General features: G+C 40.2%; 1 protein-coding gene across 4 annotated transcripts in view; it reads left to right on the top strand.

Moving 5' to 3' along the window:
- The window catches only part of LOC126299012 (integral membrane protein GPR155), a 157391-nt gene that overhangs the window by 19728 nt on the left and 112836 nt on the right, over positions 1–24827 (top strand). For all 4 annotated transcript variants that reach the window (XM_049990648.1, XM_049990645.1, XM_049990647.1 and 1 more), the window contains exon 2: positions 17091–17210. In XM_049990648.1, coding sequence (XP_049846605.1) covers positions 17098–17210 — 113 coding nt within the window. In that variant the 5' untranslated portion in view covers positions 17091–17097. The remainder of the gene's footprint in view (positions 1–17090; positions 17211–24827) is intronic.

Raw genomic sequence — 24827 nt, 5'->3', positions numbered from 1 at the left:
TCATAGTAATTGAACACAGCAGAAAGGAACTATTCTGCAACCACAGAGAAGCTATAAGGCAGGACACACTTTTGCTGTTATTTGTATTACAAAAAATTTGAAGTGTTAGCAGATCACACAGCTTTGAAGTGGTTTTTGGTATTGAGGAATTCATTGAGTACACTTACATGGTGGGTGTTAAAATTGAGTAAGTTTGATTTCAAAGTAGTCCAGAAATCTTATAAAAAACACTAGTGTGGGTGGACGTAGAAGAAAGATTGGTCTAGTTCATGTATCAGGCCATAGCATTGCAGAGCTGCAAAGAGCATGCGTTAGAAAACGGTCACCACATAAAATTTGACGATACCTCTGTTGTGGCTCGCACTAATGGCTTCTGGGACAGTTTAATACAGGAAGCTATTAAAATAAAAATTACCACAAACACCCTGAATAGAGACAGTGGCTTACAGCTCAGCACTGCGTGGGATCCAGCGATCACGAGGTTGAAGAGGCACATCGAACGCCGACTCAAAACATGCCCATATATGGCAATGTTACGGGCACCAGTGACATCACAGCCGGCAGCTAGCGTATATAAGGGCGCATCAACAGCCCACTGGCAGTCATAACACTTGACAATGCCAAGGAGTGCTTGGCCGAAAGCTCGTGTAGTTTTAACCAATTGGTGTTGTTGGAAACCCGAGAACATTCTATTCAATGTTATCGCCGTGAGACTCTGCATTCATACATTTCACAGATGATGCTGTAGTATACAGAGAAGTTGCACCATTAGAAAATTGCAGCGAAATGCAGGAAGATCTGCTGCAGATAGGCACTTGGTGCAGGGAGTGGCAACTGACCCTTAACATATACAAATGTAATGTATTGCGAATAAATAGAAAGAAGGATCCTTTATTGTATGATTATATGATAGCGGAACAAACACTGGTAGCAGTTACTTCTGTAAAATATCTGGGAGTATGCGTGCGGAACGATTTGAAATGGAATGATCATATAAAACTAATTGTTGGTAAGGCGGGTGCCAGGTTGAGATTCATTGTGGGAGTCCTTAGAAAATGTAGTCCATCAACAAAGGAGGTGACTTACAAAACACTCGTTTGACCTATACTTGAGTATTGCTCATCAGTGTGGGATCCGTAGAAGGTCGGGTTGACAGAGGAGATAGAGAAGATCCAAAGAAGAGCGGCGCGTTTCGTCACACGGTTACTTGGTAAGCGTTATGGAGATGTTTAGCAAACTCAAGTGGCAGACTCTGTAAGAGAGGCACTTTGCATTGCGGTGTAGCTTGCTGTCCAGGTTTCGAGAGGGTAAGTTTTTGGATAAGGTATTGAATATATTGCTTCCCCCTACTTATACCTCCCGAGGAGATCACGAATGTAAAATTAGAGAGATTCGACGGAGGCTTTCCAGCAGTTGTTTTTCCCGTGAACCATGCACAACTGCAACAGGAAAGGGAGATAATGACAGTGGCACGTGAAGTGCCCTCCACCACACACTGTTGGGTGGTTTGCGGAGTATAAATGTAGATGTATGTTGGAAACATGCTTATTTTTCTGGAATCACTTTTTTCCTTCCTCAAACCTCTACTCTGTGAAAGTCAGTGACTATATCATTATCTCCAATTCCACATAATTTATACCAAGGAGAGTTGAACTGCCTCTTTCACATGAGGCCCAGACTTGCCAAGACACTTGAACACCTGTGTCTAACAAATCTGTGTTCCTTTCTGTCTACTACACCACATTACACCTAAGCATACATTTTTGTACCATTTAATTTCACTAGGTGCACTGCTTGGTGGACTTGGAGCTCCCATTGTTGTTTAACGGTTGGTTATTTACATTCTGTCCTTTCCCATTATGTCCTTTAATTCTGCAATCTCAGTCACAGTGTCCCACATTCCCACATCTCTTACATTGTGGTTGTCAAAATCTCTTCATACATAACCCAAACTTCCACAATGACAGCCCTTCACGTCAGTAGAAAAGGCACTTCACCTATCAAGGACTCTCGTTACTGTGCTGTAGTTATGCCTATGGCGTCAGCCAAGTCCTTGAAAAATTGGGTGGGCATCCTCTTAGAAATGTGCGTAACATCCCGTGTTTTGCTTCCTGTATAATGATCCTATTTGTTTCATCACTATCACCTTGGGGGGCTCAGCATTTTTTTGCTGGGTATGGTCTTGATGACCCTAGTGTTCCTGAGTTGGGAACTGGTAAGCATCACCAGTCCCTTGTCACCATAAGCTCCAGGCATGCCTTAACTACCACTACGAGGCTTGGGATGGAATGTTATATGTTACAGGGAAAGGGAATCTTGGCTTGACTGCCTGGATCATGAGGTTGGTAAAAGCCTCTATAATATAAAAAAAATAAAAAAAAAGACCAACCCTCATTCTCAAGGTGTTCTGTGTGCTGATGAGATACATGGCTGCTATGAAAAAGTCATTAGTGGGCAAGCTCTATGGACCTGCCGCACCTCAGTGTGTAAGGCTTACCTAGGTACGCGGGCTGTGTCTAGATGTACTTTAACTTCCCTTGCTGCTCATGGGACTGAGATAGATTGTTCGTAATGTTTTTCCATCTTCTTCCCAGCGGAAAGGATGGGCCACTGGAAAGCACCACCACCCAGTCTAACGAGAAGCCTCATGTAGCCAGTCCTCTTGACTCAGGGCTTCATTTTAAAATTATTGTCTCGAATAACAGAATGCATACTAGTTAACAGAATATGTTTTTAGCAGTGAAAAGAAAAGAGGGTAGCCTCAAGAAGGTTCTGCTCTTCCGTATTCAAAATGGTTTAGAGGGAATCTGTGGCTCTTTAAAACCAGAAAAGTGCATGTGCCATGGGTCACTGTTAGTGGAAACTTCAAATTCACACCAAGCGGCTAACCTGCTAAATACCTCAGGGAGTCAGCAATAGAGACTGAACTGCACAACACCTAGAACTACAGTGAAGGTATTGTGACTTACAGGGATCTAGTTTACATTCCCGAGGAGGAATTGCAATGTGAGTGGGCTCCAGAAGGTATAGTTCATGTGCAAAACATCATGAATGGGGTGGATGGGGATTGTCAAATCTCACTCCTTTATTGTGATATTCGGTAGAACAAAACTTCCTGAACACGTTAAGGCAGGTTTCCCTTGTATAAGCATGTGGCCTTATGTCCCCAACCCAATGTGGTGTTTCAAATGCCAGCACTTTGGGCATACTACTCTTGGGTGCAAGGGAGAAGCCTCTTGTAGCAGATGTCGTAAGGCCACGCACAAAGGAGTTGCTTGTTCATCTCCTTTGAAGTGTGTGAATTGCTCTGGGGTTCACCTTATTTAGAGTCGGGACTGCAGCATATATCTTGAAGCATAAGAGATACAAGAGTTTAAGACTACAAAGTGATCCCATATGATGAGACCAAAAAAATGCCATGCTGCCCCCAATGTTCACTACATGCTTTGCTTCGGTTCTTAAACAGTCAGTGCAGAAAACTGATGCTGCTACACAAATCGAGGTTGCTGGTGTCAACACTAGTACCTGCATTTGTCACTGCACTTGTACTGCTGTAGTCATTTCAAAGCCTGTTCCTCCCCCCAGAACTTCAGAAAATGGTGTGGTTGCTGATGTTGTGGAACTCCCTGCCCCTCCAAAGATTCCGTGTGGTCCATAGTCCAGTGATGTCATTACCACTTCTGTGAGAGTCTCTCCAAAGCCAACTCAGACCAAAAAATCAAAATTGAAGGTGAAGAATCACCTGTTGACGGAGATGAGAAGTCCACAGTCTGCCGATATTGATGTGATCCTGTGGCGCCTCTCTCAACTCTTCTTTAGAGCTGATGGACCTTGATGTTGGACTGGGGCACTTATCTCTCCCAAAGACTGAGCCTCTACCCATTGCGGGCTCCCCTTGCCAGCAAAAAGTCAGGATGGAAGTCCTAGCCCTGTGGTAGATGGCTCCAGTCCTAATGCGGAATGCTAATGGTTTCAGGACACATGTGGAGGAACTGAAACTCCTGTCACAGACATGCACCCTGTGCTTTTGTTTACAAGAAACAAATTTTAAAACCTCTGACATCCCTGTACAACGGGGCTATAACCGTCACCAAAGGATGGCCTGACTGGAGACAAATCCAAGTAGGGTTTATTGTGTTTGTCAATAACACACATCACTCTTTTGCTCTCTCCTTGGTTACTGACTTGCAAGCAGTAGCCATTGCAGTTCATGTTGGTCAGAAGCTTACTATCTCGCTCCATAGGATGCAATGGAATCCGAGGCTCTCACAGACTTTATTGAACAACTCTCCTGCCCATTTCTCCTACTGGGCGATTTCAATGTCCATAATGTACTATGGGACTTGAGTGTACTTGGCCTAGGGCTCAACTCTTAGAGAACCTCACAATGTCTCAGGAGCTGTGCATCCTCAATATAGGCAGTCCCTTGCCTTAATGAACTGTGCAGGAAGGGCCATGGAGTGAATGTTTAACCATCATCTGGTCAGGTTGTTAGATACCAGGAAAGTCCTTAGGTGCTCTCAATGTGGATTCTGCAGATTTCATTCCACTGTCGACTGTCTGACTGTAGTAGAGGTGACTATTCAGTAGGCTTTTCTATGTAAACATAACTGTCTTGATATATTACGTGATATGACTAAGACATACAACAGATTAGATTAGATAAGATTAGATTTACTTTCATTCCAATTGATCCGTAGTGAGGAGGTCCTCCAGGATGTAGAACATGTCAGAAAACCAACAATATATGACATTTACAACTAAAACAAATAAGCTAATGTACCATTCCACAGGTCTCAAGTAGAATGATCGTAATTTTTTAATGAACACTATATGAAAGAGTCATTTTACAAATACTAATGCACTGAATTTAAAATAAAAAAGTTTTATTTATTTATTTATAAGGTAATAAACATGTAATACAACTACTATAATAGTTATTTACAATGAACACATTACTGCACTGAAATTGTGAAGTATATATATATAAAATAGAAAGAAACTTCCACATGGGAAAAATATGTTAAGAACAAAGATTCCAAGACTTACCAAGCGGGAAAGCACCGGTACACAGGCACAATAAATAAAACACACAAACACACACACAGAATTTCTAGCTTTCGCAACCGACGGTTGCTTCTTCAGGAAAGAGGGAAGGAGAGGGAAAGACGAAAGGCCCCCGGGATTGGAATGACTCCTTACCCTCTCCCTTAAAAACCACATCCTTTCGTCTTTCCCTCTCCTTCTCTCTTTCCTGAAGAAGCAACCGTCGGTTGCGAAAGCTAGAAATTCTGTGTGTGTGTTTTATTTATTGTGCCTGTGTACCGGCGCTTTCCCGCTTGGTAAGTCTTGGAATATATATATATGCTGTAACTTACCAAACGAAAGCATTGGTGTGTTGATAGAGACAAAAAACACACAAACACACCTCTTTCCTGACAAAGCAATCGTGGGTTGCGTAAGCTTGTAATTTGTATGTGTGTTTGTGTGTTTTTTGTCTCTATCAACATACCAACGCTTTCGTTTGGTAAGTTACAGCATCTTTGTTTTTAGATATATTTTTCCCACGTGGAATTCATCAATGGAGTAGGAGTAGTTGGCCACCAATAAATCCTTTAGGCTTCTCTTAAACTGAATTTCATTGGTTGTTAAGCTTTTTATAGCTGCTGCAAGTTATTGAAAATGTGTTTTCGTGAATAACCTTTTTGTACAAGACTAAGTGACTTTAAATCCTTGTAAACATTATTCTTATTTCTAGTACTGATTCCATGAATTGAGCTGTTGGTTTGAAAAAGTGATATATTTTTAATGACAAATTTCATTAAGGAATAAATATACTGGGAAGCAGTAGTTAGTATCCCTAGTTCCCTAAACAGGCTTCTGCAGGGTGTTCTTGAGTTCACACCACATATAACTCTTACTGCACTTTTTTGTGCCCGGAAAACTTTAGCTTGGCTTGATGAATTACCCCAAAAAATAATCCCATATGACATTATGGAATGAAAGTAAGCATAGTATGCCAGATTTTTCATTTTTATATCCCCTATGTCTGACACAATTCACATTGCAAATAGAGATTTGTTAAGACACTTCAGCAGTTCTGTGGTGTGCTCCTCCCAGTTGAATTTATTATCAAGCTGTAATCTCAAGAATTTAACACTGTCCACTTCTTCTATCTTCTTGTCATTGTATGTTAGACATATACTCGTGGGACACCCCTTACAAGTTCTGCACTGCATGTAGTGTGTTTTTTCAAAGTTTAGGTGACAAAGAATTGGCTAGGAGCCAGTGATTAATGTCCACAAATTTTTTATTAGCTGATCTATCTAAGACTACACTTGATTTGCTATTTATTGCAATGTTTGTATCATCAGCAAACAAAATTAACTTGGCATCTGGCAATGTTACTTATGAAAGGTCACTGATGTACACAAGAAAAAGTAAGGGACCCTACATACAATTATTTCCCAGTTGGATGATGCCTGATAGCTTGATACATGTCTCTTTCCTAATAACACTCTTTGTTTCCTGCCAGAGATATAGGATTTGAACCATTTTGCAGCATTTCCTGTTACCCTATAATATTCTAATTTACTTAAAAGGATATTTTGATTTACACAGTCAAATGCCTTTGACAGATCACAAAATATACCAGTTGCCTGCAATTTTTTGTCTAACAAATTAAGCACATTTTCACTGTAAGTGTAGATAACCTTCTCAATATCAGAACCCTTTAGAAATCCAAACTGTGACTTTGACAGTATGTTATTTGTGATAAGATGGTTATAAAGCTGACTGTACATTACTTTTTCTAAAATTTTTGAGAATGCTGGCAACAGTCAAATTAGACGGAAATTTTATGCTATTTCTTTATGTCCCCTCTTAAACAGTGGCTTAACTTCAGCATATTTCAACCATTCAGGAAATATTCCACTGATAAAGACTGGTTACACAGATAGCTTAATATGTTACTTAGCTCAGAATCACATTATTTAATTAACTTTGTTGATATTTCATCATACCCACTAGATGTTTTTGCTTTTAAAGATTTTATGATGGACATTATTTCTGTTGGGGCAGTGAGAGTCAAATTCATATTATGGAAGTTACTTGAAATGTCTGGTCTGTGAGGTATTCCATAGCAGCATCTACCAAACCTGACAATCCCATCCTTTCAAAAACAGTTATAAAGTGTGTGTTAAAAAGTTCTGCAACATTATACACATCTGTCACCAGTGTATCATTTACTCTTAATGCTATTTGTTCCTCTTTATGTCTGGTTCTACCAGTCTCCTCCTTCACTATACACCATATTGTCTTTAATTTGTTATCTGATATGACTATCTTTTCCTTGAAATATCTTTGCTTTGATGTCCGTATTAGTCTTTAATATTTTGCAGTATTTCTTATAATGTGCTATAGCATCAACATCGGAACTGTTTCGGATTGATAGATACAGTTTTCTTTTTGTTTTACAAGATACCCCTATTCCTTGAGTATTCCATGGCTTCTTTGTAGACTTTGCTCTAACCTTGGTGCGTTTTGGGGGAAAACAATGTTCAAATAAGGTAAGCACTTTATTAGCAAAAGTGTTATATTTTTTATTCATGTCATGAGCACTGTAAACATCAGTCCAGTGAATGTCTCTGAGGAGTGTCCTAAAATAATCAATTTTTGGCTTATTGATTACCCTCTTGAGCTCAGATTTAACTGATTTTATATCTACATCTACATCTACATCTACAGCCATACTCCGCAAGCCACCTGTCGGTGTGTGGCGGAGGGTACCCTGAGTACCTCTATCGGTTCTCCCTTCTATTCCAGTCTCGTATTGTACGTGGAAAGAAGGATTGTCGGTATGCTTCTGTGTGGGCTCTAATCTCTCTGGATTTATCCTCATGGTCTCTTCGCGAGGTATACGTAGGAGGGAGCAATATACTGCTTGACTCTTCGGTGAAGGTATGTTCTCGAAACTTTAACAAAAGCCCGTATCGAGCTACTGAGCGTCTCTCCTGCAGAGTCTTCCACTGCAGTTTATCTATCATCTCCGTAACGCTTCCGCAATTACTAAATGATCCTGTAACGAAGCGCGCTGCTCTCCGTTGGATCTTCTCTCTCTCTTCTATCAACCCTATCTGGTGCGGATCCCACACTGCTGAGCAGTATTCAAGCAGTGGGCGAACAAGCGTATTGTAAGCTACTTCCTTTGTTGTCGGATTGCATTTCCTTAGGATTCTTCCAATGAATCTCCTGTTCAGTATTAACATTTAACAGAAGAAACTGCATCTCATGGTCTGAGAGGCCATTGACTATTGGTTTTGTAATATATTTTTGTTCATTGGACTTTTCAATAAAGATATTATCAATGGTTGTTTGTGAGCAATTGGCTACTCTAGTGGGGAACTTTACAGTGAGAATTAAGTTGAATTATAGTGTTACTAAATAAAATAAGTCCTTATTGGGAGAGTCTTTAAGGAAATCTACATTGAAATCACCAGCAACCACTATTTCTTTATTTTTGGTTGTTAAATGGGCCAGTACAGCTTCAAGGTGGTTTACAAACAGATTAAAGTTACCTGCAGGTGCTCAATGTACACTTAATAATATGAAGGATTTTTGTGAAATTCTACTTTTGTTGCACATGCTTCCATATGCTGTTCTAGGCAAAATTTATGAATGTCTATGTTCTTAAATTTATGACAGTTCCTGATGAATGTGGCAACTCCTCCTTTCTCCATTTCTGATCTACAAAAGTTCTATACCAGTGGTCGCGTGATGTTCATGGAGGCAGATTATGTCAGCTGGGTTTGAAGACTTTAATTCATCTATGCAGATAGTTACTTCATTAATTTTATTTCTCAGTCCTCGAATATTTTGATGCAATAAAGATAGCTGACATTTCACATTGAATGAGTTAAAATTGGGTAGAGTTAAAATATTTGCTGACTGTTGAAAATTCTTAACCAATAGCTGTTTATGCTGATGTAATAAGCTAGAATTATACTACTTGGGGACACAGTAACATTATTTGGAGACACAGTATTCTTGTGCAACTCCACCAATGGGGCTTCTGTGGCCAATTCCCCATCTTCATATGGCCCTTCCTGTCTAAGTGCATTTTTAGTTCCAAGTTGGTGATGTCCAGTCAGATTATTTTGAGCAGGAGAATGGTGTTTCTCAGGTCAATGTTTTAAATGTTAGCCTCTTTACCATAGCCGTAAACAGTGTCACATCTATGCACTGTGAAACAGTCCTGTGTAACTCTTGGTCACACACAGTGGCCCGACTCAAACTGTCACATCATGCTAACTGCGGCATCACAGAGCTGTTACAAACATACCACCAACATCCTGTCAAGGTCACATCCATTTTCATCCACTGTCACAGCTGCCAGAGTTAAATTCTAGTTCATTGTTGATATGTCATCATAATAATAATGATGATGATTTGTTTACATCATCACGTCGCTTTAGCATAGTTCAGAGAAACAAACTATTTTAAAAGAATTTCTCTGAAAATTTGAGAGGTGTCTGTGTCATGAAGTTGATTTAAGAACGATAACAGCAACACGTTCTCACATATTTGATACTGTCATAATGTACATGATATGAAACTGAACTGTGCAGACACGCCGGTTGCAGTGGCCGAGCGGTTCTAGGCACTACAGTCAGGAACCGCGCGACCGCTACAGTCGCAGGTTCGAATCCTGCCTCGGGCATGGATGTCTGTGATGTCCTTAGGTTAGTTAGGTTTAAGTAGTTCTACGTTCTAGGGGATTGATGACCTCAGAAGTTAAGTCCCATAGTGCTCAGAGCCATTTGTGCAGACACAATTATAGGTATTTCAACAAGCACAAAGGTTGTGAACACAGGTCTCCACACCTCGGCTATGCAAGTATATAAATCCGGGGATTACTGTTTATTTTAGTTGTTCCAATCTACTTTTGGGAAAGGCAGGAAGCTGAGCAGATTCAAAGGGAGACCTGTAGGATCATCAACAAGTCACGACTCCCGAAAGCCAACATTACTGCGCCGCAGCGAGAGGCTATCCATGCACTGAGGGATGATGCTGAAATCATGGGAAATTTGACAAGGGAAATGCGACAGTGCTGATTCGCACAGTCAGCTACCAACAGAAATTCTGCTCTCTGCTGCAAGACACAGCCTACAGGAAACTCAACAAGGACCCTACATCGACGATGACCATGAAAACCGTGGTGCTACTGAAGGACTCAGATCTGCCACAGGCAGTGCAGAATCAGCTGTATCCCAGAGCACCAACGACACCGCGCCTGTATGGATTGCCCAAGATTCACAAAGATGGGGTGCCACTACGGCTGATTCTGGACACTATCAACTCGCACAGTTATGGACTGGCCAAATACCTGGCGACACTAATAAAACCACTGGTGGGTCACTGCAGTCATCACGTGAAAAACTCCGCAGATTTTGTAAGAATACTGAAGGACATCCGAATACAGAGAAATGACCTTCTTGTGAGCTTCAATGTCACCACCTTGTTCACGAAAGTACCTCTACAAGACGCCTTGGCACTCCTTAATCAGCACTTTGAGCCTGAAACAGTGAAGCTCTTTGAATATGCACTTATGACCATCTACTTGAAGTGCAATGGACAGCATTAGGAACAAGTGGATGGAGTGGCCATGGGATCTCCCCTTGCTCCACGGATCGCGAATCTTTATATGGAATACTTTGAGGAGGTGGCACTACAAACTGCTCACCGTAAACCCAGGCACTTCTTCCGCTATGTGGATGACACTTTCATGATTTGGCAGCATGGCAGGCAGACACTGGAGGAGTTTATGGACCACCTAAACGGCATACATGAGAATATCACCTTCACGATGGAAGAAGAAGAGAATGGCTGTATTCCATTCCTGGACATACTGATCAGGAAGAAAGCAGATGGCATGCTGGGTCATTCAGTATATAGAAAGAAGATGCACACAGACCTGTACCTCCATGCAACCAGCTGCCAACATCTGTCGCAACACCAGTCAGTACTGACCGCCTTGGTACATAGGGCGTGCGTCATTTGTGACAAAGAAAGCCTCTCAGACGAATTACACCACCTAAGAGAGGTATTTCGGAAAAACGGGTACAGTGAAACACAGATTGGTAGGGCCTTCAAGAGGAGACAGAGTGACAAAATTCAGGAAGAGGAAGAAGAGGAAGAAGAAGTTAACAAGAGACTCACCTTTCTTCCATATTTGGGGCCCATATCAGCCAAAATCGGGAGGCTACTGAGAAAATCAAACATAAATACCGTCTTCCGACCACCGCCAAAGACGAAAGAGCTGCTGGGCTCAGCTAAAGACCCTCTCAAACTCAACACACCTGGTGTATACAGCATTGCCTGCAAATGTGGTGTACAGTGCATTGGACAAACGCAGTGCTGCATCTCGAAAAGGTGCGAGGAACACACCAGGCATGTCCGACTTGGACAGATAGAGAAATCTGCTATAGCTGGACATAGCATCAAAGAAAACCACACCTTTGATTTCAAGAACACCAGGGTGCTGTGCCGAGCCGGGAGCTATTGTGACAGCGTCATTAAAGAATCAATAGAAATACGGGTCCACGAGAATCTTGTGAACAGGTACGAAGGTTATCAACTGAGCGCGGCCTGGAATCCAGCATTAGCCGTGATAAGCCAGGAGCGCACCAAGAACTGTCCAGCTCAGGAGACGCGACCAGAATGCTCTGTCGGAGACACGAACAGCGCACTCGCTTCCCCCTCCACCCCGCCTGCCGGCTCCTCTGGATCAAGCCTCCTGCGGCCAGGTGGTGGGGGCATGCCACAGGTATAAAGGGACTGGCATCCGCAAAGTCTGGCACTTCGCCAGAAGATGATGAGTATGTCACTTGTCGAAACGTCGCAGTTTGAAGACACCGCCACCCGGCTGGAAGCCCGAGAACTCTTCGCCAATGGACAGCTTCCAGAAATTTAGTTTACAGACCCTACCATTTCACCTTCATTTACATTTTGCATAATATTGTATGTGAATAAAGCAAGCTGTGTTTCACTCAGAGAATTTTTCCCAAACTTGCACTGATTTTTTGAAAGAACCATCAGTTTACTCAAAGAACTGTATAATGTGGACCTTAAAAGAAGGTGCTCTATGGTCCTCAGTGGTGGATGTCCAAGACGGTCTCTGGAGTGGTATGGAGGGTGAAAATTTTTTGCAGTGGTCTCAAACTGTTGTATATTACCACTTAATTAAATTGTTTATGTTGCTTTTTGTTACCAATAACCAGATTTAGGACATTTAGGATTGTTGGAAAAACTGAAAAAGTACATTATTTTTAGGTTGAGTAATAAGGACTTGGGTTTTCTCAGCATTGATCTCTGTACTGCTAGGTCGGGGGGGAGGTGGGGAGGAAGGAACCAAAGACTCTTTGTCCCACCCCACCACCTGGATCTGCCAATGAGAGGGGGTGGAGGGGGGGGGACTTCATGTCAGTTCAGTGCAGAAAAGTAACATTTTCAACCAGACCACATCAGATTTCTTTCAAGTTTGGTACATTCAATTATCCAGATAAGAGGTTGAAAACTACTAATTTTGGAGAGATGTATGACAATTGTGAAGAGAGTTAAAAGTCTGCAAAATATGAAAATTGTGTTAACTTTATGTGTACCTGTATCAGTATAAATGACTGTAATTCTAGTTCTAATCCAGATGCAGCAATAAAATTTGTATCATGAACATTGATATGCAACATGGTGGGTTTCTTATAAATTTCACATTCAAGGTCAATGACCTTAACCTTTTGCCTTGAATATTTCAAAACACCATGTCTTCAATTTTTATGAAAAAAATATTTTGTTGCTCCAATATGCTACCGTAAACATGGTGAATATTAAGAAATCACTCCAAAGGCATCATGCTCAAAAATTTATTTAATCAGCATCAGTACACTACAGAAAGCAGAAAGTAACACACAAAGACAAAACACAGATCATTTAAAAAAATACAATATATAAGTATTTCCTTATTATTTGCCTTTCCCATAGTAATGTATGCATAATTTTCCCATTTAATATCAGGAAAATTGGCCATCCTCTACTACCATCATATACTTGTCATTTTTCCATGCTTTTGAACTTAATTTATCTTTGAGCAACTATGAGCAGTGGGTCTGAAAGAAACATCCAAATATCACTCCAAATCCACTATCCCAGACACTGTTGTCAATATGAGTTCACAGTTAGATTCATTTTGGACCATGCTCTGGTCCAAATATTTCTAATTTTGCCGTAAACACTCCATCTCACAGGAGTTTGGTCTATCTCTCAGATATACAATCCATGAGTTACTGGAAATTTCCCTACTTGTTGTTTCAAATTTCAACCAACTCCTGGTTCCTAATCTGATGTGGGAGTGACTGCTTTCTATGAGAGACATGGAGAAAAGGAAGAGAGACTAAGATTTCATGTACCATCAACTACAAGGTCGTTATAGATGGAGCACATAGTCAGATTGGGGAAAGATAATGAAGGGGATCAGCTGTGCCCTTTCAGAGGAACCATCGTGGCATTTGCCTTAAATGATTTAGGAAATTAAGGAAAACCTAAATCTAGTTAGCCAGGTACATATTTGAGCCAGTGCTCTTTCAAATAAGAATCTAGTGTCTTATGACTATTCCACATTCCGCGGTAATAGATACAGAAGTTTTGGTACTTTAATGCCCACTATCTGTTCTATTTTAATGTTATCACTTTCTCATTTTTTTATCCAATCAGTTTTAATAATTAGCTTACATGACAGTGGTTTTTTACGTTGGGAAATCAGAGCATTGGTTAAGAATAAACATTTGTTCTCATAATCTGCACCCAAGTGCCCGTTTCTGATAAAAATTTTACACTTGGATTATTTAGGGTAACTTTTACAAGTCTCCAACTTCTAGCACGGGTTGAGAAATCTACACCCATGCATGTCAAAGTCTACGGTTAATTGCATTTCAGACTATCAAGTGTTCCAGACTGGTCTCATCCATCTCGTGGACAATTCTTCCCAGGATACAGACTGAATGCACTTCCTTTACATTCTCCTTCCATGATGCTGTTTCTATAACATGCCTAAAATTTGAGTTACATACAGATAACACCCCCTTCTTTACCCTCTCTAGCTGCCAAACTTTGAAAAAGAAGAGAATGTTGCTGAAACAGGAGAGATGAGGCCCATAAGCTCTCTTCTCATTATCAGTGGGCAGCAATGCCTCGAACTTATCCATAAGAAGCCAGTTGTCTCAAGGTTTGCTACAGGCCACATCAAAAGCAGCAGTAATTGACAAGTTTCACTAATAATTTGTTGCGACATGAGCTAGTCGTGCCACTTCACTAGTGGTGCAGTTAACAGTGGCTGTAGGTGTGCCATTTGACTGCTATCAGCACAGTTTACAGCTGTTTGTGGATTATAGTGAATTCGTCCATCAAGATACAGTAATGGGCACAATCTTTAGTGGAATCTACTTGTGAAAGTAACATGTGAACTCAGCTTTTAAAAACACCAAAGTAGTAAAGACACTAAAAATACCAAACACAGTTAAAAAGTAATTGCTGCCTGTTTCAAAACGGAAGTTTGTAAACACAATTAAACCAAGTGCAGTGCAGAAACTTTGTACTGTTGCTGCCCCAGCAAGGGACACTGCTGCAAAGGATGCTGCTGGTAACTACACGTGACACCTCAGAAACTGACACTTTTCAATGAGGAGTGGTTACTGATTTAAATTTCAGTGACTAAAATGCAGTTTAACCACTGGAAGATTCACTTGTTTATATTTTAACTTTGCACAGACCACCATTATTTTACAGTTACAAAGGCTTTGTGCAGCAGCTCTTAAATGAGAAACGTGTCACTCATTTCAGATTGAATATTTGTAGAACTGTATGTTCATTTCCCATCACAATTTTTTCATTGTTTAGAGGCTTCTTTAGTGTCAGTAACCATTGTTTTGCTGGAAACCATGCGTTTCAGTCAGTATTTGAATTTGCTTTGCAGTTAATTAAAGTGAGGTGTTATTGCTTTGGAAATTGATGATTTTTCTATATGTATTGCTTAGGCGTGCAGCTGAGAACAATTTGCTTTTAGTGGAACTCTTTTGATATATATGTTACTGAGTTCTTTGCACAGAATTCTCGCACATCCTGGTCTTTCTTTAAAGCACCGGCATCTTATTCCCACTTGACTTCAGTCCTCGTATTGTGGTATTGATTAAATTCCTGAGATGCCTCTTCACGTACATTGAATTCCATATAGAGGGCACGGGTAGTAGGAGCGGTAGAGTGCTTGATATTTGAACTGCCATGCTGACTGAATCAAAGACCAGTCTTCATCCAGTTCCAGACATTAGTGAAATGTGTAGGGAGTAAAAGCAACTGGTATGCTCCACATTCTGTGCCACAGAAAAAAATTGTGTTCTAAAGTGCATTTATTCCAAGGGCATTGACTTGTTCATTGTGTGGAGGTTAATTTGTGATGGATGTATTTCAGCTTGGCAGTTGGTGCCTCATGTAAGTGTAAGATAATTAATGCTTCCTCAGAAAATAATGAAACTGAACCTAAAGAATAATGCACAGATACGTGCCCAGGTATTAAAAATATAGAATGTGAGTGGATATTAGTTTTGTGTTCTGTGTTTACAGATTACATAGCAATTCTAAGGTGAATGGCATTTTTGGCAGCATATTGTATGTGGAAGTTCTATTGTGGAATGTTTTGGAAGTTATAGTATGTTATGGCCATACATGAGGTTCATAAAATAACATGCCAGAGTAATATGGTATTTGTTTTTGGAGTAAAAGTATGGTGTGTAAATGGGCAGAAGTCCAAGCTAGTGTAGTATCAGTGTGATAGCACTTAATTTTTACCCAGATTCAAATTTGAAATTCCATAGATTGTTACCCATCTGTCTTTAGTCCAAAGAATTTAAAAAGCTACCTTTCCATGATTAAATATTGGTAATTATTGAACTGCTGCCTCTTTTTTCTTCGCCCCTCTTTCCATCTCTCTTCGTACTCTCCCCCGCCCTCCCCACCCCTCTTTTCTTCCACACTGCCTCCCCCCTCATACAGGTACTAATTCAAGAAAATAAATCCCTTGAAAAAGGCAAGGGGCATACTTGTTGTTCAACTCTGTAATGTTTAACTCTCTGTGCTCCCACCAGTTGTGACCACTGCAGCTATGATACTTTCTGATTCGTTGTTACATTGGAGCAATAAATCAAACTTTCATAATTTGCAATGCTTTTGGAGAGAAAAGTGGAACCATCGCAAGCCGTACCATGACTTGAAACAAATTTCCCTTTGACATAATTTTTAAAAACAATATTCAACAGCTTTTACAGCTTTTCTTTTCTTCTCTCTCTCTCTCTCTCTCTCTCTCTCTCTCTCTCTCTCTCTCTCTCTCTCTCTCTCTCTTTTTTAAGATTTAGCCATATATTTAAATTAACCATTACAGTTTCCTGACAAATTCTGTAGCTACTCATGACGACATTTATGTGGTTGTAGGCTGATGGAAAATTTATTTCACAGAGGAGTTTGTTAATTTGTTTCATATTTTGGTATTTTGCTTATACTTGATTGCCCAAAATTTTCAAAATTTTCTACCTACTGTGTGCATGCACTTTACCGTGCAAGACATTCAGAAACTCTTGTTCAACTGAGAGCTGGTGAAAAGTTCAAATCATTCCACAGCAAATTTTCTATTTATAAGTCCGAACTTAATGCTATATTTTGTTATCATGCAGCACAGTCACTACAGTACTTATTTCAAAACCCTATGTATTTCTGCAGCATTACTACTTGGCCAAATGCTGCAGCTGACTCCCATCATCCCTACCTTTGTACTTCAGTCCTGATCTAAGAATGTGTCTCATACAAGTAGCACAAAATATTCAGTTTGAATCCACCTCAACACTGAGATGGAGGTGTGATATGTTATAGATGCTTCATTATTATTTAGGTTCGGTCAATATTCCAGAGACCTTTTTGTATCTATATTGCAATATTTGTAGTATGTGTTGTGGAGCTAAGCAGCAATGATTTTATGATTCTGTGTGTGCTTACAGGTCCTATATGATGGGATTACCTGAGGAAATGAACAATAATGCAACCACATCAGGGGCTACAATATCAATGGATGATTTATATCCAGCACTTTTTGAGTGTTTTGCAGTTATTTTGTGTGGGTAAGAGTCTTGCATGTATATAAATTGTAACATTATTAATTTCAAAATGTAAATTTACTTATTGATTAAGGTGCAGGATGTGGTAATAATCTATATTATCGTTCCCCTAATATGAAACACCATTTAATGAGAGACTACAGTATTATAGTATTAATACATTTTTTGCATGTATAGTGACAGTTGAAAATTTGTGCCAGATAGAGACTTGATCCTGGATTTCGTACTTAGTCATTATGCTATCTGAGCACTGAATTGTTTCAGCATCTTTCACATAAGATGCAGTTCTTCCAATTTAAATTCTCATTACTATGTATTCCCAAAATTTTGTAACTTTGACCTTAATTGTTTAGTCTTATTCATGGTTTAAATTTATGATTTGTTGACAGTGGCAGCTCGTGAGTGTACATTCTGGGTGTTCACAAATCTTTAGATTCAAATATTCTTACAGTGCTCCTGCACAACAACTGGTGCTAACTCTACATTTCCATGTTAAATGTTTGCTTGTAGACATGCTTAATTGATTTCATCACTTTCTCAATCAAAGCATCTGTTCTCGGAGGACCTAGTTCCTTTGCAACTAACTTTTCCTAGTAATTTACTTTTCTGTTCCCAGAATGAGATTTTTTACTTTGCAGCGGAGTGTGCACTGATATGAAACTTCCTGGCAGATTAAAGCTGTGTTCTTGACTGAGAGTTGAACTCACAGCTTTACTTTTCTGTTAGCAGTTAAAACAGATTCAACATAGTTCATGTTTACACTGCACACAAAAGCCGATTCCTGCTCAGTAGCCGGCGACTGGTGGCCGAGCGGTTCTAGGTGTTTCAGTCTGGAACTGCGCGACCGCTACGGTCGCAGGTTTGAATCCTGCCTAGGGCATGGATGTGTGTGATGTCCTTAGGTTAGTTAGGTTTAAGCAGCTCTAAGTTCTAGGGGACTGATGACCTCAGATGTTAAGTCCCATAGTGCTCAGAGCCATTTGAACCTGCACAGTAAACAATCAACTCCAAACACAAAGTGCCATTTGTGGAAACGATTAAACTCGAGTAGTAATGTCTACCAGTATGTCACATGACTAGAATACAAATGATGTGCTGAGATCCATAAGGGCCTATAAAGCATACAGCCATCAATCCCACATTTAAATGAATATCAGCGAAACCAGAGATACAGTTTTTCATGAATTTTCATATATGCAGTGTGGACGTACAGCACAAATAAACCTGACTCACCATAAGGTCAACATGTTTCAGAAGCATGAATAAATGCTACAGTCTCACAATTGATGATGATGTTCTTTAGGCTGTTATGATTCTCAGTGCTTCAAATGAATTACTGTATGATAAAATTCATAGCTTAATATATTATAACTCATTCAGAAACCTACAAAATAGGTTTTCTGTCAGTACAGCTTTAATATATACTGATGTCTGATCTAATTTTACTACAGTATATAGTGAGTGAATTAGCATATCTGAGGAGCTTGCTATCATCTAGCAGGATTTATGCCAAGCAAATGGGGATAAAAGTCTGCCACAGTGTGCTACCACTTTGTGGCACTCACGTAAATGTCTAGTTGAGTGACAAGGGCTAGCTGTGCACATCGTGAACCGTGCACATTGTTTATCAAATCTGTATATATTTGGCCCATAAGGCAATTACGTCATGAGAGTTGTGGATGCGCAGAACCTGCTTAAAATGTGCGCAACTGCAGGTGTGGTCACAACCCTATGCCAAGTTTCACAGAGTGTAGAGGAGCGGTAGCGGGGTAGATTTAAGTGCAATATCTTTCAGATTGCAGTATCTGTGTTATGTTTAACAGCATTCAAAGAAAAATAAACCAATAAATCTGCAAGGTGTTGAAAGTTAGGGTGTTCACTTGCTCTTGTGCGTTTACAAGGCAGCTGTCATTGTTTGTTGATATGCATAGTTGAATATGATATATTTTTTAATTAAAGAGTGACCATTTGAAAAAAAAAGGGTCTGTAATTCTTTGAAACACATTATTTACCATTTCTTCTGTTGCTGTATGTCTATTGACACTGATTATAGTACTTGTCATATTAAAAAAATGACTAATTTTGCTTTAGGTGCATTAAATGATAGGTCATCTATGTCATCTATATGTACAAGAAACAGTGTTGGGAGCTAACACAGAAACTCGAGGGAGATTTCCTCAGTTTCCTGTCCATAGTTGTTGAATTGTATAACAAGTTTCTGCATTTGTTTTGTGTCATAAACAAACAGTAACTGTGGATCTTCCTATTGCTTAAGAGTCAGTTTTACTTATTTGTAATGGGATGCATTTATTTATGTACGTAAAAGAATATAATGTTGTTAATGCATTGTAAACTGCATCTTATATAGGATGTGGGAAACTTTTACAACAATTCTTCCATAACCTCCGTTTAATTTTATTCATATGATTGTGCATTAGGCATTGTTCCAACATCCATGTCTTTCTTGACTTACCTTTACAAAATCTGTCACTTAGTTAATACTAAATATTATGGCTACTTACTGCCTCATTGGCTTCACATTTAGCTATCTGTGGATGTCTTCACACTTCACATAGTTTCTTAAGAGACTGGGATGTGGAGCTGTGAAGGGAAATAACTCTGTGTTAGATCGTTTGTTTGCAGGAAAAGTTATTACATCAAATTCTGAAACTTGAACAGTTATGTTGTATTAATTTTATCAGTCTGCCTGGTGTTCATTCACGCACTGTGATATTGTCATGTGTTATTCCTGTAACTAAAGAGGTCTTGTGTTTCCTCACTAGAGCAAGAACTGTCTTTTGTGGTGTTAACGATTTTAACTATTTTGTGGTGAGCAGCTGGCTTAAAGACGTTATGCGATGACATGAACAGCACTCCATGATCCCCTATGCTTTGCTCCCCATTCCCCCCTCACCCCCTCACCCCCTCACCCAAGGATAAAATTAAAGTTGTAACAACTAGATTTTATGAGTCTACATATCTTGGTACATTTTTTCTGTTAATTCAGCTAGATGTATGTGTGTGTAGGGGGGCGGGGGAGGGGGGGGAGGAGGAGGGAGGAGGGGGACATGCATGTGTATGTGTGCTCACACATCCAGATGATGAACGTGAGCCCTAAACTATAACAGGTGTTGACTCAGATAAGACAAGGATAATGGTGTTTTCATGTGAACATTCTTCAGGCCTCCATCCATATCTACATCTGTACTCTGTATAGTGAAGCATACATGATGTATCATAATCAACCACTGACACTCCATTCACACTTCTACATCTGCATCTACATCCATACTCCGCAAGCCACCTGACGGTGTGTGGCGGAGGGTACTTTGAGTACCTCTATCGATTCTCCCTTCTATTCCAGTCTCATATAGAACAAGTGTACTGTAACCTACTTCCTTTGTTTCTGGACTGCATTTCCTTACGACTCTGCAAATGAATCTCAGTCTGGCATCTGCTTTACCAACGATTAATTTTATATGGCCATTCCATTTTAAATCACTCCTAATGCCTACTCCCAGATAATTTATGGAATTAACTGCTTCCAGTTGCTGACATGCTATATTGTAGCTAAATGATAAGGGATCTTTCTTTTTATGTATTCGCAGCATATTAGACTTGTCTACATGGAGATTCAATTGCCATTCTCTGCACCATGTGTCAGTTCGTTGCAGATCCTCCTGCATTTCAGTACAATTTTCCTTTGTGATGCACACAAGTGAAATTGTCAGCTACCTTCTGTATATGCCTGAATTTCTTTTCCTCATGGTTGTTACCTGAGTACACAGGGCGACCTATCAGAAAACAGCAGTTTTCAAGTGAGCAGCAGTATGTTGATTTTTAAGAAAAAATCTTTGTTACAAAATCAAAAGTTAACATCCTCTAATTGATTTACATGCTCACTTTCAAAAAATTATGTTATCCATGTAGTGGGCATTCTCTTGAATATAATTTTCAACACACTGCTTGAAGTCACACATAACTCAGGCCAGCAGACATTGGCCAGTCAAAACCACTTCTTCTTTAATGGCAGTGTAATGGGGAGAGTTAAAGGAAAGAGGGTTCTTTGCCATAAGAAAGCCACTTTCTGAAAGCTGCTGGCACACCATTGTCACATTGCCCATCTAGATGCTGTTCTGTGACTGCATTGTGGTGATCAATGTGTTACCAAAACCAGGGATGCTTCAGCACCTGGTGTACATGACATCTGCAGTGGTCACATTACAATAAACCCGTTTTGGTGAATATAAATACTAGCCATCCAGCCAGGCTGGTCATCGTATTGGTGACTTAACTGTCATATTGACAGGACTGCATGTCTGGGGGGTCCAGCTGCAGTGTTGATGGGCCGAAGGTTGAACTAAGGCCTTTCCAGTCACCGAGCTGGTGGTTGTCCGCCACCACCTGATGCCTCCATCGCCTGGCTGTGCCACCTCATCCCACAGCTCAGCCAGCTCCACTGACCGCCTTATTGCAAGGTCTCATTGGGGCTGTGCTGAGATAGACGTAGCAACCACTGGCTACATTACACCTACACACCTTGCATCAAAGTGTGTAGGCGTGATGTTGACCACCAAGTGCCTTTGCCTGACAGGGCATGAACCACCGGTACTCACTGTTGAATTTCTGCTGATAATGAGTTGTTTCTGACTTCTCCTAACCCACCAACCTCTACCAGAGAACACCCACACCCATTACAAATGGTACCAGACGTACTGTTGGAGACTATAATGGTGGTTTAATGTCCACGGCAACAGGTGGCAACAATAGCAGCAGCAGTTCAGCAAAGGTGTTCGACAGAAAATGCAGTAAGTTTTGACTTCAAGTTTTTGTATGCGTCAGTGTGGTGTTTTATTTCCTTTTCTTAACTTGGTAATACTTTATTTTATGCTTTTCGTTGTGATAGGGGATGATGAAAATGGCATCAAGTGAGGAGGGATCAGTGCTAGGGCATATGTGATATGTCATGAGAAATTATGAAATTTTCAGTCTTTTTAGGACCTACAGGAAGAATCGGTGAAATGACCCAGGAGGAAAAATACCTCTAGGTTTCTTTGTGAGTAGCTTTATACTGTGTCATAAAGACAAGGAGATTTTGTGGGAAGTTTTATTAATAAGATTAGAAAGTTGAACATTAACATTTAAGAGCTAGTGGAATGTCCAAAATCATTGAACAAAGCTGCAGTGACGGTGATTTCTTTAGCAGAGGTAGATGCAGTAATAAGGACTGTGGAAAATAATGTGTTTATTATTTCAGTAATAGTGTGCTATCAATGTGATTAGCCTGGTCAAATTCAGTGAAATTGTGGGAAAAATAATCTATTGACACAATTGATGTGGAACACAACTAGCTCTTCATACCCATGAGGTAATGAGTGCTGTCAATGGGGAATCTCAAATTGATTCCATGTTTCTAGATTTCCAGAAGGTGTTTGATACCATTCTTCACAAGTGGCCTCTAATCAAATTGCGCACCTATGTAATATTGTCTCAGTTGTGCAATAGAATTCATGATTTTTACATCTACATCCATACTCCGTAAGCCCTCTGACGGTGTGTGGCAGAGAGTACCTTGAGTACCTCTATCGGTTCTCCCTTCTATTCCAGTCTCGTGTTGTTCTTGGAAAGAAGGATTGTTGGTATGCCTCTGTGTGGGCTTTAATCTCTCTGATTTTATCCTCATGGTATCTTTGCGAGATATACGTAGGAGGGAGCAATATACTGCTTGACTCCTCGGTGAAGGTATGTTCTCGAAACTTCAACAAAAGCCCGTATCGAGCTACTGAGCTTCTCTCCTGCAGAGTCTTCCACTGGAGTTTATCTATCATCTCCGTAACACTTTCGCGATTACTAAATAATCCTGTAATGAAGCACGCTGCTCTCCGTTGGATCTTCTCTATCTCTTCTATCAACCATATATGGTACAGATCTCTCACTGCTGAGCAGTATTCAAGCAGTGGGCGAACAAGTGTAGTGTAACCTACTTCCTTTGTTTTCGGATTGCATTTCCTTAGGATTCTTCCAGTGAATCTCAGTCTGGCATCTGCTTTACCAACGATCAACTTTATATGATCATTCCATTTTAAATCACTCCCAGATAATTTATGGAATTAACTGCTGCCAGTTGCTGAACTGCTATATTGTAGCTAAATGATAAGGGATTTCCTGTCAGAATGGTCACAGTTTGTAGTAACTGATGGAAGGTCATAGAATAAAATGGAAATGATATGTGACATTTCTCAAGGAAGTGTTATAGGCCCTCTGCTGTTACTAATCTGTATGAGTGATTTAGGAGGCAATTTGAGCAGCCATCTTAGATTGTATGCAGCTGATGCTGTCAATTACCTTCTAACAAAGTCATCAGAAGATTGAAGGCTATTGCAAAATGATTTAGACAAGATATCTGTATGGTGCAAAAGTGGCTAGCACACTGGACTCGCATTCAGGAGGATGACGGTTCAATCCCGTGTCCGGCCATCCTGATTTAGGTTTTCCGTGATTTCCCTAAATCACTCTGGGCAAATGCCGGGATGGTTCCTTTGAAAGGGCACAGCTGACTTCCTTTCCCGTCCTTCCCTAATCCGATGAGACCGATGACCTCGCTGTCTGGTCTCCTCCCACAAACAACCAACCAAGTTAGTGATCCAAAATAACGAAAATGTGTGGTCTTCCACAGGAGTGTTAAAAGGAAACCATATAATTTTGACTACACGATAAATCGCACAAATCTGAAGGCAGTCAATTCAATTAAGGATCTAGTGAACAACTTAAATTGGAGTGATCACGTAGATAATGTTCTGGGTAAGGTGAAGGAAAGACTGTGTTTTATTGGCAGAACACTTAAAAGATACACCAAATCGACTAAGCAGACTGCCTACACAACACTAGTCCGTCCTCTGATAGAGTACTGTTATGTTGTATGGGCTCCTTACCAGGCAGGATTGACAGAGGATGTTGAAAAAGTTCAAAGAAGGACAGCTTGTTTTGTACTGCTGTGAAATACGGGAGAGAATGTTATAGATGTGGTATGTGAGTTGGAGTAGCAATCATTAAAACAAAGACATGTGTCATTGCAGCTAGATCTTTTCACAACTTTCAATGCCACCTTTCTCCTCCAAATGTGAAAATATTATGTTGATGTCCACTTACATAGGGAGAAATAAGAGAAATCAGAGCTTGCATGGAAAAATGTGTTTGTTTTTCCTGCACATTATTTGAGAATGGTATGATAGAGAAATAGTCACGTAGATGTAGATCTAGAAGGCATAAGTGAATTGGACACTCTGTGAGGAAGTGGGTATATAATCAAAATGTGGTCAGTACTTCGTTATGTCATTATGAAAAGACACTTAAATTATGTGACACTACATATCACGGACACCAATGATGCTGAAATTAGAAGATGACGGTGCATCACCACAGAGCTGTGTGGAGCTGCAAACTACTGCTCACACTCACCGGTGCCTAGACCCCTCTGTTACCCTCTGCGGCACATATGGTTTTAATTTTGCAGGAAACTGAACTAAGTGGTCGGTACAAGACAGAGAACTCGTGAGGCACTAGCAGGATATCGAAGTGAAATATCCTGAAACCAATGCAAGAACAGTGTTAAGATTTGCT

The sequence above is a fragment of the Schistocerca gregaria genome, chromosome X (genome assembly GCF_023897955.1).
Source record: "Schistocerca gregaria isolate iqSchGreg1 chromosome X, iqSchGreg1.2, whole genome shotgun sequence".
NCBI classification, from domain to species: domain Eukaryota; kingdom Metazoa; phylum Arthropoda; class Insecta; order Orthoptera; family Acrididae; genus Schistocerca; species Schistocerca gregaria.
The sequence above is the reverse complement of the archived record's forward strand: the minus strand, read 5'-3'. Positions and strand labels throughout refer to the sequence as shown.